This window comes from Hemiscyllium ocellatum, chromosome 31 (assembly GCF_020745735.1).
Source record: "Hemiscyllium ocellatum isolate sHemOce1 chromosome 31, sHemOce1.pat.X.cur, whole genome shotgun sequence".
In the NCBI taxonomy this organism is placed as follows: domain Eukaryota; kingdom Metazoa; phylum Chordata; class Chondrichthyes; order Orectolobiformes; family Hemiscylliidae; genus Hemiscyllium; species Hemiscyllium ocellatum.
Window position 1 is genome coordinate 26329947 of NC_083431.1, and position 15363 is coordinate 26345309.

Genomic DNA, 15363 nt, shown 5'->3' on the forward strand with positions numbered 1-15363 from the left:
AAAAGGAAATCACTACTTTAGGAAATCACTAGCTTTCCAGCCAGACCCTATTAGTGGCTACTGGTTTGGCCGCTAGGTGCTGGGTCTTGCCCATTGGCAGGTGGATGTCTGCAAGACCTGATTGGGGCTTGATTTTCAAACCACATCACCATCCTCACCATCTGGACCAGCAAGAAATGGCACTGAGTGGATTGAGAGCAGAAACATGACTGCAAATGGATACTCTACCACATGCCTTTTTGCGTATATAACATTTTTTTCACTCTTTTACAAAAAAAATCCAAGAATGTTATAAAAGTACCAAAGTACAGAAAAGTAAAAGTAATATCGTACTATTTATATTAGAGTAAAAATATCATACTATTATATTACAATAGCGTTGACAATATACTGCCTCCTATTCTTCAAGATATAGTCATCTCATATTTAGTTAACTTAAACCAAATTAGAATGTGGTAGGGTTATGCTAAAGAACAGTCATGCCGGGACACGAAACGTTAACTCAGTTTCTCTCTCTGCAGATGCTGCCAGACCTGCTGAGTTTCTTCAGTATTTTCTGCGTTTGTGCTGCTCAGTACTACTCAGAAGAAGCAATTAAAATTATTCCTACAGAGGTTTCTCCTAATCCTTACTTGAGCATAGTCTGCTATTATAATCTACTCTGTGTCAAAGTAACACTAATGGAATTCTGTGAGAGTAATTGAAAACACAGTCAACTCACTGTCATGGGCTTGAGTTCAAACCAGAGTTCACAAGTTGGGGTATTGTTTCCTAGCATTCCAGATAGTTGAATGCATGCAATTGCTTGCAAAGGAATTGGGGAAGAACTGAGGAGGGGAACACGGCTTTAACATAAAAGTTCAACCTTTAGTGTAGCTGAGTTACCAATTTCAACTGGACTGTTGTGGACCAAATAAAAAGCATTCCACATTCTCACATCTGGTTTCCAGACAATTGGTTCAGGAAAACGTTCCAGAGATTGGAGAAACCAGTGAAAAGATTTCTGAAGACAGAATGAATGCCATAACTATATCAAATAAAATCTTAGAAGTTTGGTTTTCTGAATGATTACAGAATTTAAACAATATCTGCAGTTTGAAAAGAAGTTGCCTTGTGGACTTTTATACCTGGCAACTGAAAGCTGATCAGCTCACTGTTGATGGAAATATTCTGAACTAATTTTTTGCTGTTACGCTGTAAAACTAGCAGCAGATAAGAGACAATTGTTAGTTTGCAGCAACTGGAATTGATGTTGTTAAAAGTCCACAAATACATAGATAAGGAGGTGCATTTCATGGTATGGCTTTCTAATTGATTTTTCAATTTGAGCAGCAAGTCTACAATGTTCTGGCCATTAATCTAGAAGCAGAAAAGGTGGAGGCATCACGTGTCCAGATTCCCAATGTGGTCTTCACAGCATAAAATCAGAAAACCATATCTTTCAGTTGACAATGTCCCAGCAGGAGATAAGAGAAACACTAGCACGTGTGAGCCTTGTAACTATTGGACTATCCTTTATTCTTAATGATCTAGATCACTGCTCTTTGACAAATATTACAAATATGAGTTTTATAAGATTGTTATGTTTCATTGTGTTTTCAATTTAAAGTGAATGATGGGGTCATGTGACCTATTTGGGGCTCTGTCTGACAACAGGGCTGGGTGAAATGGCTGCTAAAAAGTAAAGGGAGGTCTGGTTTGTTTTGTAAAAAGAAGGTGTAGGTTATCATATCTGGAATACAATCGCAGCATCATCTGTGTTTACAATGGACAGATTGCTCATCTCCATAGACTCAGGAAAGTCTTGGTAATGTCAGAATCTAAATTATGATTCTTTAAACCAATCATTCATTCCCAAGAAAAAAGAGGATAGCTCATCAGCATTTCTATCTGAATGCAAGGCCTGTGTAATTCATTTTGCAATGGATCGGACTTTGAGAAGCGAGAGTTCCTAAGAATTAAAAACTGAAAGAAGTACACTTGCTAGAAATACAGAAAGTAAAACAGAAATTACTGGAAATGCTCAGCAGGTCGGGCAGCATCTGTGGAGTGAAAGCACAGTTAAAGGTGGCACGGTGGCTCTGTGGTTAGCATTGCTATCTCACAGCGCCAGGGACCTGGGTTCAATTCCAGCCTCAGGTAACTGTCTGTGTGGAGCTTGCATGTTCTCCCCATGTCTGTGTGGATTTTCTCTGGGTGATCTGATTTCCTCCTACAGTCCAAAGATGTGTAAGTTAAGTGAATTGGTCATGCTAAAATACCCAATAGTGTCCATGGATGTGTACGGTTAGGTGCACTATCTATGGGTTACAGGAAAGGGGTGGGGGGAATGGGTCTGGATGGGATGCTCTTTGGAAGGCTGAATGGCCTGTTTCTACATTGTTGGGACTCTATTTTTAACATCTTGGGTCTAGTAACCCTTCCTCAGAACAAAAGGGTCACTGGACCTGTAATGTTAACTCTGATTCCTCTCCACCGATGCTGTCAGACCTGCTGAGCTTTTCCAGCAATTTCTGTTTTAATTCCATAGAAATCCCTGAAACTCAGAGACAGATTGGTCTTCCAGGATCTGGGAGAGAGAAACAGATAGAGAATATGATTCGGTATGATTCACCGTTGTGGAGTGTGGGTGAGAGCTCACACTCAGATTGAAAAGATCAAATTCACAAATGGGGCTGGAAGAGTTGCCTTGTTGGCACTAGAGGGTGAATCTCCAGAAGAAACCCTCAACATTGAACAAAGTTCTGGGGTTAAAGGTTACCAAGATAGGAAAGGAATGGGATGATATTAGACTCTCAGAAGTTAAGAACTACTTTGGACTGGGCCTGAGAAAATCACATGACTATTTAAGGAAAGGGTTTTTGTGAAGTGGGTTTTTCAGCTGTGTTAAAAGTAAGGGAGTAAAATTCCTTTCTGTAGTTTAAAGCACACGTTGGCCCCAAAATGTGCACAGATTATTTCAGTAGAATATGAAATCTTGTTTTTGTTATTCTCTTCTGATATCAACCAGAGATCAATTTTTTTTAAGCTCTGTCTCCTCTGGAACATTGTGACACTAATTGTTTTCAGATATTAGCATTCCAAATCATTCATTCAGAGACTAATGCTTAAAATCAACAAAAACAGAAATGATCAGATATATCTTCATTTCAAATCCAGATATTACAAAGAAACCCCTCAAGAAGAGTTGAATATCATAATCATCCTCAAGATATAACTCAGAGACAATTTAAAAAAAAACAATTGCTTCCACTTCAACAACACAGGGAAAATTATCACTGTGAAGTTCAGCAACAATTTTCAATTAAAGTTTTATTGAATTCATTCATCTTTCAAATTATAACTCCAAAAACTAATGTAATTAAATTATCTATCAAAAAGAAAGAGCTAATATAACAACTCATACTTGCACGGCCTCAGGAGATCTTAAAGGGGTTTCCAGCCAATGTAATTCTAAAGATTACTGTGCACCAAGATACTCAGGATAATTCCTGGCTTGCAGCGTGTGAAATAGTGTGCATCTGGGATTTAAATATGGCGTTCACTGCACAAAGACAAGAGGGTCCCAGCAATCTCCTTTCTGCTGATTGCAAGACTGTTCAAGAATAGCGGCTTGAGGCAGGATACATAATTAATGAGATGAGCGGTGGACAATCGCATGATTGAACCTGCTACATGAGGCTCACAGAGGAAACCCTGCATGAACTCCTCAACATTGACATTTAGCTAAAAGAAAAGGGAAAATTCAGCCCACAGATGATTAAGGTGCTCCTCTGGAAGTTTGCATGTGACTTTTCATGAACTCTTTTCAACTCTCCAAGCTTCAATCAAATTTGAGGTTCAAAGGTTAAGCATAGGGCTCTAAAATTGCTTGTGCATCTCAAAGTGGTACTGAAGTCAGTTGTTGAGGTAGGGTGGAGGGGGAAATGTTGTTTTCTTTCATTCAGTACACTTCCTAGATGATTGCAATATCATGCTGAATGAATGGTAGATGATATGCAACAACATGAACAGTCTGGGTATTGGAATTACCCTGAGGCACCAGAGTGTTCACATGATCGACAACAAATAGACAACTTCTAGATCACAATACACCAGTATGGAAAAAGTAAGGCCCACTGTAAATATCCAGGCACTGACGCCAACACTCTGCAACATGTAAATGTCAGTTTCCAGACGCAGTTGCCTTTTCACTTTGTCTTGGTGGCTACCTTCATCTGATGGCAATAACAAGTTAGTGTGAAGACAATCTGCACTCTGGAATGGATTGGAATGAGACCATTTTACTCAGAATTGGAACAGAAGATCATTTTCAGGATTCATTGATACTCTTACCATAAAGATAAGGTGTGGTAATTTTTATTAAGAAGTTTTGAGCTTACTTTTCAGAAATATTCCTTTATGAAGTTTAGGTCCAGTCAAGGTGGACTCCATGTTGTTGACAGTTACTGCTTGCAAAGCCAGGGCATGGTCACCACATAAGCAGATGCATGGCCTTCATCATTAGCATGATGCTCATGTAAAGATTGAGGAGCATTAGCAAAAGGGCTGAGTTTTATGGCAAACCAGTGATGTGGAAATAAGGCAACTGACTCTGTTGCCCAAGTTGATATATTTCCACCTATTGCTTATCATTATCTAAAGCATGTGAAATATTTTGAGACAGAGGATTGCCCTTACAAATGTTTAGAAAAATTTACCAGTGCTGGGATCCTGCGCACATCTTACATTTCTTTTCAATGCATGTTCCAAGGACCAACATTCAATGGCAGCAAGTATTGTTCTGCTGAAGGCTCACTTGATCTTTAGAGTTCATTGTCTTCACAAAATGCCACTTTCTTCCATAGATAATATATCCCAGGAGTTTACTGATAATGCAGAAGAATCATACTGGCCGATAACTACTCAAATCGTAAATCAACAATATACTAAATCAGTTTTAGATTAGATTAGATTCCCTATAGTGTGGTAACAGGCTCTTCAGCCCACTCAGTCCACACCGACCCTCCGAAGAGTAACCCACCCAGACCCACTTCCCTCTGACTAATGCACCTATGTGCAATTTAGCATGGCCAATTCACCTGACCTGCACATCTTTGGACTGTGGGAGGAAACCCACGCAGACATGGGGAGAATGTGCAAACTCCACACAGACAGTCACCCGAAGCTGGAATCGAACCTGGGACCCTGGTGCTGAGAGGCAGCAGTGCTAAACACTGAGCCATAGTAATGACCCACGGCGCCCTCCCCACCCCCCCCCCCCCCCCACCCCCCAACAAACTATACTTTTGAGATGAATCTGACTTCCAATTTGAGCAGTCTTTGGCTGATGAAAATAGAAAAAATAGAGATAGCACCTGACCAGTCGGTATCCCTTTCTAAACCAGCCTTTGCTTTGTCATGCTAATGGCACTGGGGTGAACCAGAGGGATTGGAGTCACTGTCCAATGCCGTCAATAATGGATCCCACATTCGATGTTTCTATTAAGCAGGTACTTTGTGCTCATCACCATTTTGACAGCAATGGAATTGAGCTGGACTCTTGAAACCTGACATTCTCTCCAATTAGCAACATCAAGACATTGTTGGACGACCTATGGTCATGTAAAATGACTGAACGAAATTTACAGTAAGAGGCATATTTTCTACTCTGCCTTCAAAATGAATTGAAGGCAGAAGTGAGCTGCTTACCTCATACACCGCATGAGGGGTATTCTGCATTTCCCAACTGAGAATTCTGATTATTTCACCGTGAAGATGTGGAACAAAAACAAGTTTCAAATTTATTCATTCATTTCTCACTACACGCACTGAAACATTAAAATAAATCAGGCTATTTTGTGCCATCAATAATTTTCTGTGACATCATAAATGAAGTAATATATATTTATTGTACCCAATGGGGTGTCAGACAGTTGGCATTATTTGCTGGAAAAGCATACAAATCTGTTGAAAGGGTAAAAGTTATGTGGCCAATCTGGACTAAGAAACCTCAACCCAATGACTATTTACCAAACCAAATTTCCCTTTGCTTTCGTCATCACATGACTGTCAGCTACCACAATGCTTAAGAGAGTCCCCAAATCAAACCACTGAGAAATGGGCACAAGAAAAATATTGTCTTTGCCCAGTACAGAAAGTATATGCTGGGACCAGAATCATGTGAAGTCTTTCATAATTCTTCTAAATATTCTTTTCAAATGACTTTTAGATGTTTGTTCGAGAATGTTAAGTGGAGTAAGCACCCCACTCCTGCTCCACTTCATTGCATCCAATTTGCTAAATAAAGCCTGAAACAAGGGTTAAGCAACTCCTGTGAACACGTATGAAGACCACTACCTGCTGTCACCAGGAAGAAATTAAAACATTCCAATATTGTTCTCAGAAATTGGCCTCTTTGCAACCCAACACTTGTAAATGTCACATTGTGGGGTCCAATATCTACTACATCCTTCATTGAGCAAACTACACAGTGGAAGACTGGTAATAGTAAACCCATAGAGACCCCAAACTTTCATCGAATTTTAACCAGTTAAAACAAGGCAACCTGCAGACAAAGCACATTGGTTAGTTTGTAGCTGCTGGGCCACAATAGCTGTGATGAAATGGTCTTGCAGTGTTATTTGGATCTAAGTGGGTAGAGTTCCAGTTTACTGTAATATCTCTGTCCCTTCAGGACACTTTAATAACCTAGCCTTGCTGAAAAATCAACAATGCCTGAAGTGCTGAAAACCTGGCTGGCTTAATTATCAGATATTAAAGATGCCGCAGAGAATTAACTTAATTCCTGAATGTCAACTTGGAGTTATCTTAGCCCAAAGAGAAACATTTCACAAGCTCCTCAACAATTATACTCTTTCCATTTCATTTTACAATCAAAGGAAGCAGTCAATTTCTTTAGATGAGTCCATTCCTGAGAGGTCAGCTCACGACACAATGCAGTCTAACCTTACTGATTTAGTGTAAGACCCATAAATGCCACCCATATTCTCACTGCGCTGCAATCAAAATTCAATAGATTAATAACACAATGCAGAGAATATACAAAGGTTGAAGGCTAGAAGCTACAGAATAGGAGAATCAAACCATAGTACAAAAGTACAGTTTAAATTGTTCACAATGTCTTGGAATTGTTTTGGTTTGGATTCATACTTCAAGAAGATTTCCAGAATTTTAAAATTTTTGTTCTTTTTATAGCTTAAGGCAAACTGACAGCTTTTTAATAAAACAGCAAGTCAGTGGTGCAAACCATTTTTAAAAAAAATCTGACATATCTTCAAATTCTATAGAAACTTTTTTTAAAAAATTAGTGAGAAAGTACAAAGTTTCAAACTTCATGTCAGTTCATGACACACAATTAGGGAACCGCAACTGGCTACCCAATCCCGCTGATAGAGTGACCAACAAGCAAATCAGGATATCCTCTGACTTGTGACCCAGTGATTCCTGCCTCTCGACACCACTACTCAAAATCACAGGATGCCTGAAATTGCAAAACGCCATCTAAGTACAGTTGAATTGTAGTCACTGTTGTTATGTTTGAAACCAATTTGTATACAGCACACAGTATAGAGCATGATTTCAATGGAATTAAATCTTTTAGGTTCAATAGTGGACAGGTGATCTATTCAGCCAGACTACTGCCCTGTACAATTGCCCTGCACTTCTATTTTTAATTTAAAAAGATAAATAACCGAAGTCAAGAGCACTGAATACAAAACTCACCTTAATGGAACTATCTTACTTGTGTTTTAAGAAGGATTCACTAGATATCTTAGAGAACAGCAATTTCTATTGCAAGAAGGTGAACACCAAATACATTAATCACACTGCAGGCTGCTGTCTAGCAGCCTTCTGGTGGTGCAGCATGCCTAGTTGCTAATGGAACAAAATAGAAAAAAGCAGCAACAATCCCTCAAGAAACTACATTGATCTGCAAGTCATCACTAACCACGTTTCTTTTGTTATTCAGTGCTTGCAATTTTCTGTCATTCCGATGAAAAGGAGAAAAAATTGGTATAGACCAGAGTGTGAGAAATTTATAGATCAGAGCATTGTTTATTGCAGTGAGGATATATATAGATTGTAAAGGCATCTATGTGAGAACACTGGGGATACAAGCTACCACCAAGTTCCAAGGATGTATCTGTCTTTTATTTAATCAAAAGGCTTGGTTAAGAACTATGGTGTGGGGACATGAACAAATTAAAGGAGAAACAAATTTATTGCAGCAATTTAAGTATACTAAGCTTAAAGTTTGAGAGTTTGAAGATTGTAAGAAGTAAATATAAGCAACAAAACAATCTTATGTAATACATACCCAGCAAATGAGAGCCTTATTTCATAATTAATAATCACAAAAGTTCCATTATCAGAGGAGGAAGAGAAAGAATTAATATTATTGGACTTCAAATGACTGTGGGCATTTAATCACTGACACAACAGACTGCAGCAACAGTATGCATTCATGACTGTCGAAAGATCCTGCAGCTCCTCCAAGCATAGACAATGACTTGTGATAAATATTGAGGAATATTTATTATATTTCTCAAAGCTCTAGCTGCCTTTACTGATTTATCTCCAGTGCTTCTGTGGATCCGCTGGGCTGAGGTTTCCTCTGGGACAAGTATGCTGCTGGAAGAGGACGTGTTGTTCACCACCCTAATTTCACCAAGACCCTCAACCATTTTCAAAAAACATTAGCTTCCAGTGAGATCTCTACTGCACAGAACAGCTTGGCACAGAGGGCCACAGGATACAAAAAACACTGCAGTAGAAACTGAAGGAAAAGGAAGGAGTCAATGCAAAAGGGCCCAATGATTGTTTTAGGTTTTGGCTGACTGGTCTGAGGAAGGTTAAAGATGTCCAATAGCGATGCCTTACTCTCCAAAATGCAGCCTGTTGATGAGGTCTTCTCTTGGTTGCCTGCTGTCAGTGGTAGACAAGAAATGAGGCAGTGAACTTTGTATTATATCAGACAGTGGCACAATGGTTAGCACTGCTGCTTCACCAGGGAACCAGATTTGATTCCACCCTTAGGCTGGAGTGGAGTTTGCACATTCTCCCCATGTCTGCTTCCTCCAGGTTTCCTCCCACAGCCCAAAAAGATATGCCAGTTAGGTAGTTTGGCCATGCTAAATTGCCTGTAGTGTCCAGGGATGTATAGGTCAGATGGATTAGCCATGGAAATGCAGAGTTACAGGGATGGGGTAGCATGCTCTTTGGAGGGTGGTGTGGATACAATGAGCTGAATGACCTGTTTCCATACAGTAGGGAATCTATGATAAGATGATTGACTGAATACGCTGCTAAATGATTAAGGGAATGGAGATTTGTGGCTGCACTGGCAGCCGCTGGATAGTGCAGCCAGCCAGGCCAAATATCACCTCATTTCAATTAGAATTATGTAGGACATTCTGACAAGTCTGCCATTTTCATCAGTCTGATTAGGTTAGTTGGGTCAGTCACTTGTTAACCTTTCCCAGTCAAAGCTGATTCGAATATTACTTGCTTAAGGAAGCCACTGCAAATAACAATGGCAAAAGCACTTTTCAAGCACTTACTAAACAATGGGAAAATGAAAATAACTCACCGAACTGGTGACAAAGGACAAACAAGCAGGCTGGCTAGCACAGTTCCAGCAACAACAAGCCCAACTTAACGATAAAGAAGTGATCATTACAGATCCAGTTTCATACTGATTTATTTTCCAAAAGTATTCTTGCACGGGGCACAAATGTACTGTGCGAACAAGCAAAACATGTCATACAATTAACTATGAAAATGGTTTAAGGATAGAAGAACAAAGTTACTGCATCTGATACAAATTTAATGGAGTATTAGAATGATCATTTCTGGGGCCTCTAATACCACAGTATGTAAAGTTAATAACTTGTTGATTGGGTTGTTAAAGTTACACAGATGACAGGCATTCTTTGAATAAGGGCTGGGGTCCCATATAAAGCGAGTCAGAGGCACTCTTGCGGCATAGTGGTAGTATCACTAGCTCTCTGCCAGAAGGTCTGAGTTTCAGCCTTACCTGTTCTGGAGGTGTGCCATGACATGGACAAATTGGTTAATTGCGAGAAATTTATGAAGACAGTCAGCTGGAAAACTTGGGTGGCAGCAAGGGAGCACAAATCTGTCAGGCTGACCCTGTGAATAAACCTACTCCAATGGAAAATAATTCTGTTTTGTTTCAAACTTTTAAATATGGAATTGGTACGTCCACTTTATCACCAGTGAATCAATTCCTTACCTTGTCCTACTCCTCCACTATTCTGTCAATGTCAGAATTTAAAAAGCCATGATGTAGAGGTACCAGTGTTGGACTGGGGTGGACAAAGTTAAAAATCAAGTAATACCAGATTATAGTCCAACAGGTTTGTTTGAATTCAAACAGGGAGGTATATCTCAGACAGTATACATCAGAAGCAAGTCAACCAAGGTCATTCACCACAAACACACACACACACACACACACACACACACATTCCAGCGTGAGAGACCTACATTACTGATTACTGTTTTCTCATTGTAAAGCACCCAGTTTATGATAGCCGGCTCTCCAGTTGGTTCCTTATTGTATTGGCCCAGAAAACCATCCCAAATACACTCTTGGAATTCCACCCCTATGATACTATGGCTAATTTGACTTTCCCAATCTATATACCCATAAGTCACCCATAATTATAGATATTTTTTACTGCATGCGATTGATTTCCTGTTAATGCCATTCCCAACGTCACCTGATAGTTTGGCAGTCTATATATCTTGCCACAAATGGTTTTTTCCCTTTGGTATTACTCAGTTCTCCCCACACAGATTCTCCATTGCCTGAGCCAATATCTTTCCTCAATCTCATGTTTATATCCTCCTTAACCCATAATCCAACTCTTTAACTTGGCGTATTCAAAGCTAATAGCTTTATTACACAAGCTGGTTAATTGAACCGCTCCGAATGTGTGCAGACATGGCCTCTCCATTCAAATAGCTTATGCCTTTTACAAATGCACCAATTTTCCCTGCCACCGACCAGACTCCTTTCCTGTTCTTTCCAAAATGCCCAAGTTTTAGATATATGTCCAGTGATAGGCTAAATTAAATACTTCAGATAACGTCTTAAATAATATTTTAATTAATGCTCACAGATGTATTACTTCAATAATCTTATTGTGTTACAGGGACAGGAGAACTGCTACCACGTTAAGTGGGGCTACGGTAAAGTAGGGACACTATTCTAGATTTCCACCTACCCGCAATATCTCGATATCTGCTGGAGTTAGACAAACAATAGCAGCCTCAGAAATATTTCTGTGATTAACTTGTGCAATTAGCCGTGTCATGTTTATTTCATTTCTATGTTAAATGTTACATTATTTTGTAAATAATCTGCAATATGCCAAATGTTGCAGATTTGCAAATTCACCCATTTTCATGAGTATCTTATTTCACTTGTCTATAGGTCTAAGGTAGACAGCTTGATTGTCTGGGTGTTATAGTTTCTTTGAGTGTTTAAAGAGCTCTTACAGTTCTGGGATGGTGGTTAGAAAATGTGCAACAGGTCAAATTCGTAAAATATATTAACATCAGAAAATGCAGCTTTCTTACCAAGTGCCAGAAATAAAGTACGCTCCATTTGCATCACGATGAGCAAATCTCACAATAACAGAAGATTGCCAATAACAGAAAATCAAGGTTCTTAGAATTAAAGAGATTGATGATAACAGCAGCCTTTGACATGTCACTCTCTCATTCCAGCACTAACATAATGAAAAGGATTGGGCTATATTGGATAGCCCACACATTTAGATACAGAGTTCATAAAGCACCATTATTCTGCACTTGACCAAAATTATGCAGGTAACATGAACATTTCAAAGTGAACTACTTTAACTTCGACTACAGAATTTTGTGAAAGACGCATGCCTACTACCACTGTGCATATCTTACAGGATTGCATTGACTTGATATTTGCATGTGATAGCTCAGATGAGGACACGACTGGGGCAGCCTGTGGAAAAACTCTAATGGGCCTCTACATCAAACTGTTTGGCGGCTCATTGGCAAACCTTCCAGAGAATCTGCTACCATTATGTCAAGACACAGAAGAGCTTGGCTCCAAATTAGTGGATACCATTGTGGAGTGCTTGGTGCTTGTCCTTTCCAAAGTGAAAGTGCTGAATAATTCCATTAGAACAATTCCTGTGGACTCAGCTGAGATGCAGCATCTAGTAAGCAGCACCTCAGCTTCCACTGCAGCACAGGCATAAGCCACCCAAGGGTTGCTGAAAGCGGTCATAAAACCCCAGACTAAGGTTACGATTGCTGTCATCTGGGTGCAGACAATTGACCTAATAATTGAAGATAAGAGTATTCAAGGGAGCTTACACAGTCTCAGAACAGGCCAGTTAATTGGGCATCGTAACTCCTAATTAACAGATAATTAGGATAGCTGAGATGCCATCTGGGGGAAGTATCAATTGGTCTGTGGTATGTAAAATTCCATCCTCTGTCAGAATGACAGTACTCATCATCCTCCCACTACCATTCTATCAATGCACTTGTCATTGCCTATCAGCAGATAGAAGTGAATTGCTGTTCAAGCCCAGGATTCAACTTACACTAAGTATCCTCAACACTGGCACCAGCTAAGGATGTGTTCTCTGCCCCCTACTGTACTCCCTGTACACCCAGGACTATGGAGCCAAATTCCGTAGAAACACCAACTCACAAGTATGCTGCCAACACCATGATGGAAGGCCATATATCAAACAATGATGTGTCAGAATACAGGAAGAAGACAGAGTGCTTGGTGACATGGTGCAATGATAACAATCTCTGTCTCAATGTCTGCAAAGCAAAAGAACTAATCATTGACTTCAGGAAGGAAGGAAGAGGACACGCCACTATCCACATCAGCAAAGCTGAGGTGGAGAGGATCGACAGCATCAACTTCCTAGGAGTGACAATAACTGTCAATCTGTCCCGGACCGCCCTCATAAATGCGATGGTCAAAAAGGCACAACAATGTCTCTTCTTCCTCAGATGGTTTAGGAAATTCGGCATGTCCATAAGGTCCCTCACCAACTTCTAAAGAAACACCATAAAAAGCATACTATCCGGGTGCATACGGCCTGGTACGGCATCTGCTCTGCCCAGGACTGTGATAAACTATAGAAAGTAGTATACACAGCCCTTACCGTCACAGAAGCCAACCTCCCATCAACGGATCCATTTATACTTCTTGCCGTGGAAAGGTTGCCAAAATCAAAGAGATGTCCCACCCTAGTAATATGCTCTTCCAATATCTTCCATCAGGCAGAAGTTACAGAAGCTTACACACACACACACACACACACACGTTCAAGAACATCTTCTTCCCAGCCGTTATTAGACTGATGAATGGACCTCTCTAACTTCAAATGATGTTGGTCTTGCTAATGTTGAACTTGCTTTATGAACCTCCTGTGCAGTGTAACCTTGTTTGCCTCACTCTGTCTAAGCACACTATGCTCTGTATGTCCTTGTTTGCTGTGATCTGCCTGTACTGCTCACAAAACAAGTCTTTTCACTGTACTTAGGTACATGTAACTACAACAAACCAAATCAAAAATCAAATCCTCATTGAGTTCTCTGCCTAGTTAGGACTCTTTAATATGGGCTATTTTAGTTTTTTTTAACATCTAGTCATTCAACAAATTTATCAATGAACATGATAAATACAACAATTAATGAACCTCAAATCATTTATTTTATATGAATTTGAGATTACTTGTGATTCAATAATGGCACATTACATTGAAGAACTGACAGGAATGCAATTGTACCAGCATTCATATGAAGAATCCCTACCTTGGTGATCATCCAACTTTCCTATTGTCTCAATCTGTTCCACCAAATCATTTGAGTTCCATGTGCTCATTCCTAGCAGAAGAGCATTTTTACCTTCCGCCACCTCCTCTGCAAAAACAGATGAGAATTGAAAGGAAGATTACTATTCAGACTCTGTAAATGCCATTCAGTTCTATCATAGAACCATCCTTCAAAAACGTCATTCAATTGAATAATTCTCTTTCTAAAAGATTCAGAAGTCAGAAACCAGCAGAACGTTCAAAGCATTTCCAGCCACACATCAAGACCAATGGCTCATAATAATCTGGATCATCCTGTGCTACTAAATGAAATTATTGTAATTCAATTTCCTCACAAATTATTGTTTAAAATATATAAATGTACATTACAACACAACATAGCCCATGAAATCTTCAGTTTACTGTAATGTCTTTGGCTCAAACACACTAAAAAGACTGTTTATATAATGTTGACTGCTTGTAGTTTTGATATCTTCTGACAACTGATATCAGCAGATGGTTGCACAGCACCATCTTAGCACTTACTTCATAGATGCTAATTATACCCAAGCCATAAATTTATCTGTAATGCCAACACCATTACAGCAAAAAATAACTAGAGATCCAAAAAGAAACTTTGTTAAAAGCGATATAATTCATAGAGTCATAGAATTATACTGCACAGAAACAGATCAGAACTTATCTGAAAAGCTAATATCCTGTCAAATGGTTTTTGACTTGAATTAGCTGATGACTACAACCTACTACGAGATCACAAAAGGAAGATATTGCTGGCACTGAAAATCAGGTGGTGACATTGTTAGATTAGATTCCCTATGGTGTGGAAACAGGCCATTTGGCCCAACAAGTCCACACCGACCTTCCAAACAGTAACCCATCCAGATCCATTCCCCTACCTTATATTTACCCCTGACTAATGCACCTAACACTATAGGCAATTTAGCATGGCCAATTCACCTGAACTGTATATCTTTGGACTGTAGGAGGAAAACAGAGCACCCAGAGGAAGCCCACGCAGATATGGGGAGAATGTGCAAACTCCACATTGACAGTGACCTGAGGCAGGAATCAAACCCGGGTCCCTGATGCTGTGAGGCAACAGAGCTAATCACTGAGTCACCATACCACCCTTCTTGGGCAAGTATAATTGTCACCAACCTGTATTTGTAATATTAGATATTATTTAAAAGGTCTAATCATCCTTTAAAATGGACATAAGTAGTCCTACAAGATGGCTCCCAACTGCTGCATGATTTGTCTTGTGAATGTAACTGCAATCGAAAGCAAACAGACTGTATTACCTTAAGAGTCAATCACAACAGAACATTAAATAATTAAAGGATTGCCCATTAAAACCTCAAAAGGCATGAAGATCCAAAGTTTCTGTAGTGCTGAACAGGAGACAAGAAAGGACATCACAAGGAATCCCAATATAATTGATTTGGCTTTGTTGAACAATGATTCATCAAAGTTAACATTTGCAGCTGAG

The 15363-nt window shown here is 39.6% G+C and overlaps 1 protein-coding gene across 1 annotated transcript in view; it reads right to left on the minus strand.

The window, feature by feature from the left end:
- The window catches only part of pitpnm3 (PITPNM family member 3), a 663088-nt gene that overhangs the window by 355786 nt on the left and 291939 nt on the right, over positions 1-15363 (minus strand). Inside the window, exon 3 of the mRNA XM_060847742.1 lies at positions 13855-13962. Within this exon, the coding sequence (XP_060703725.1) occupies positions 13855-13962 (108 nt within the window). The remainder of the gene's footprint in view (positions 1-13854; positions 13963-15363) is intronic.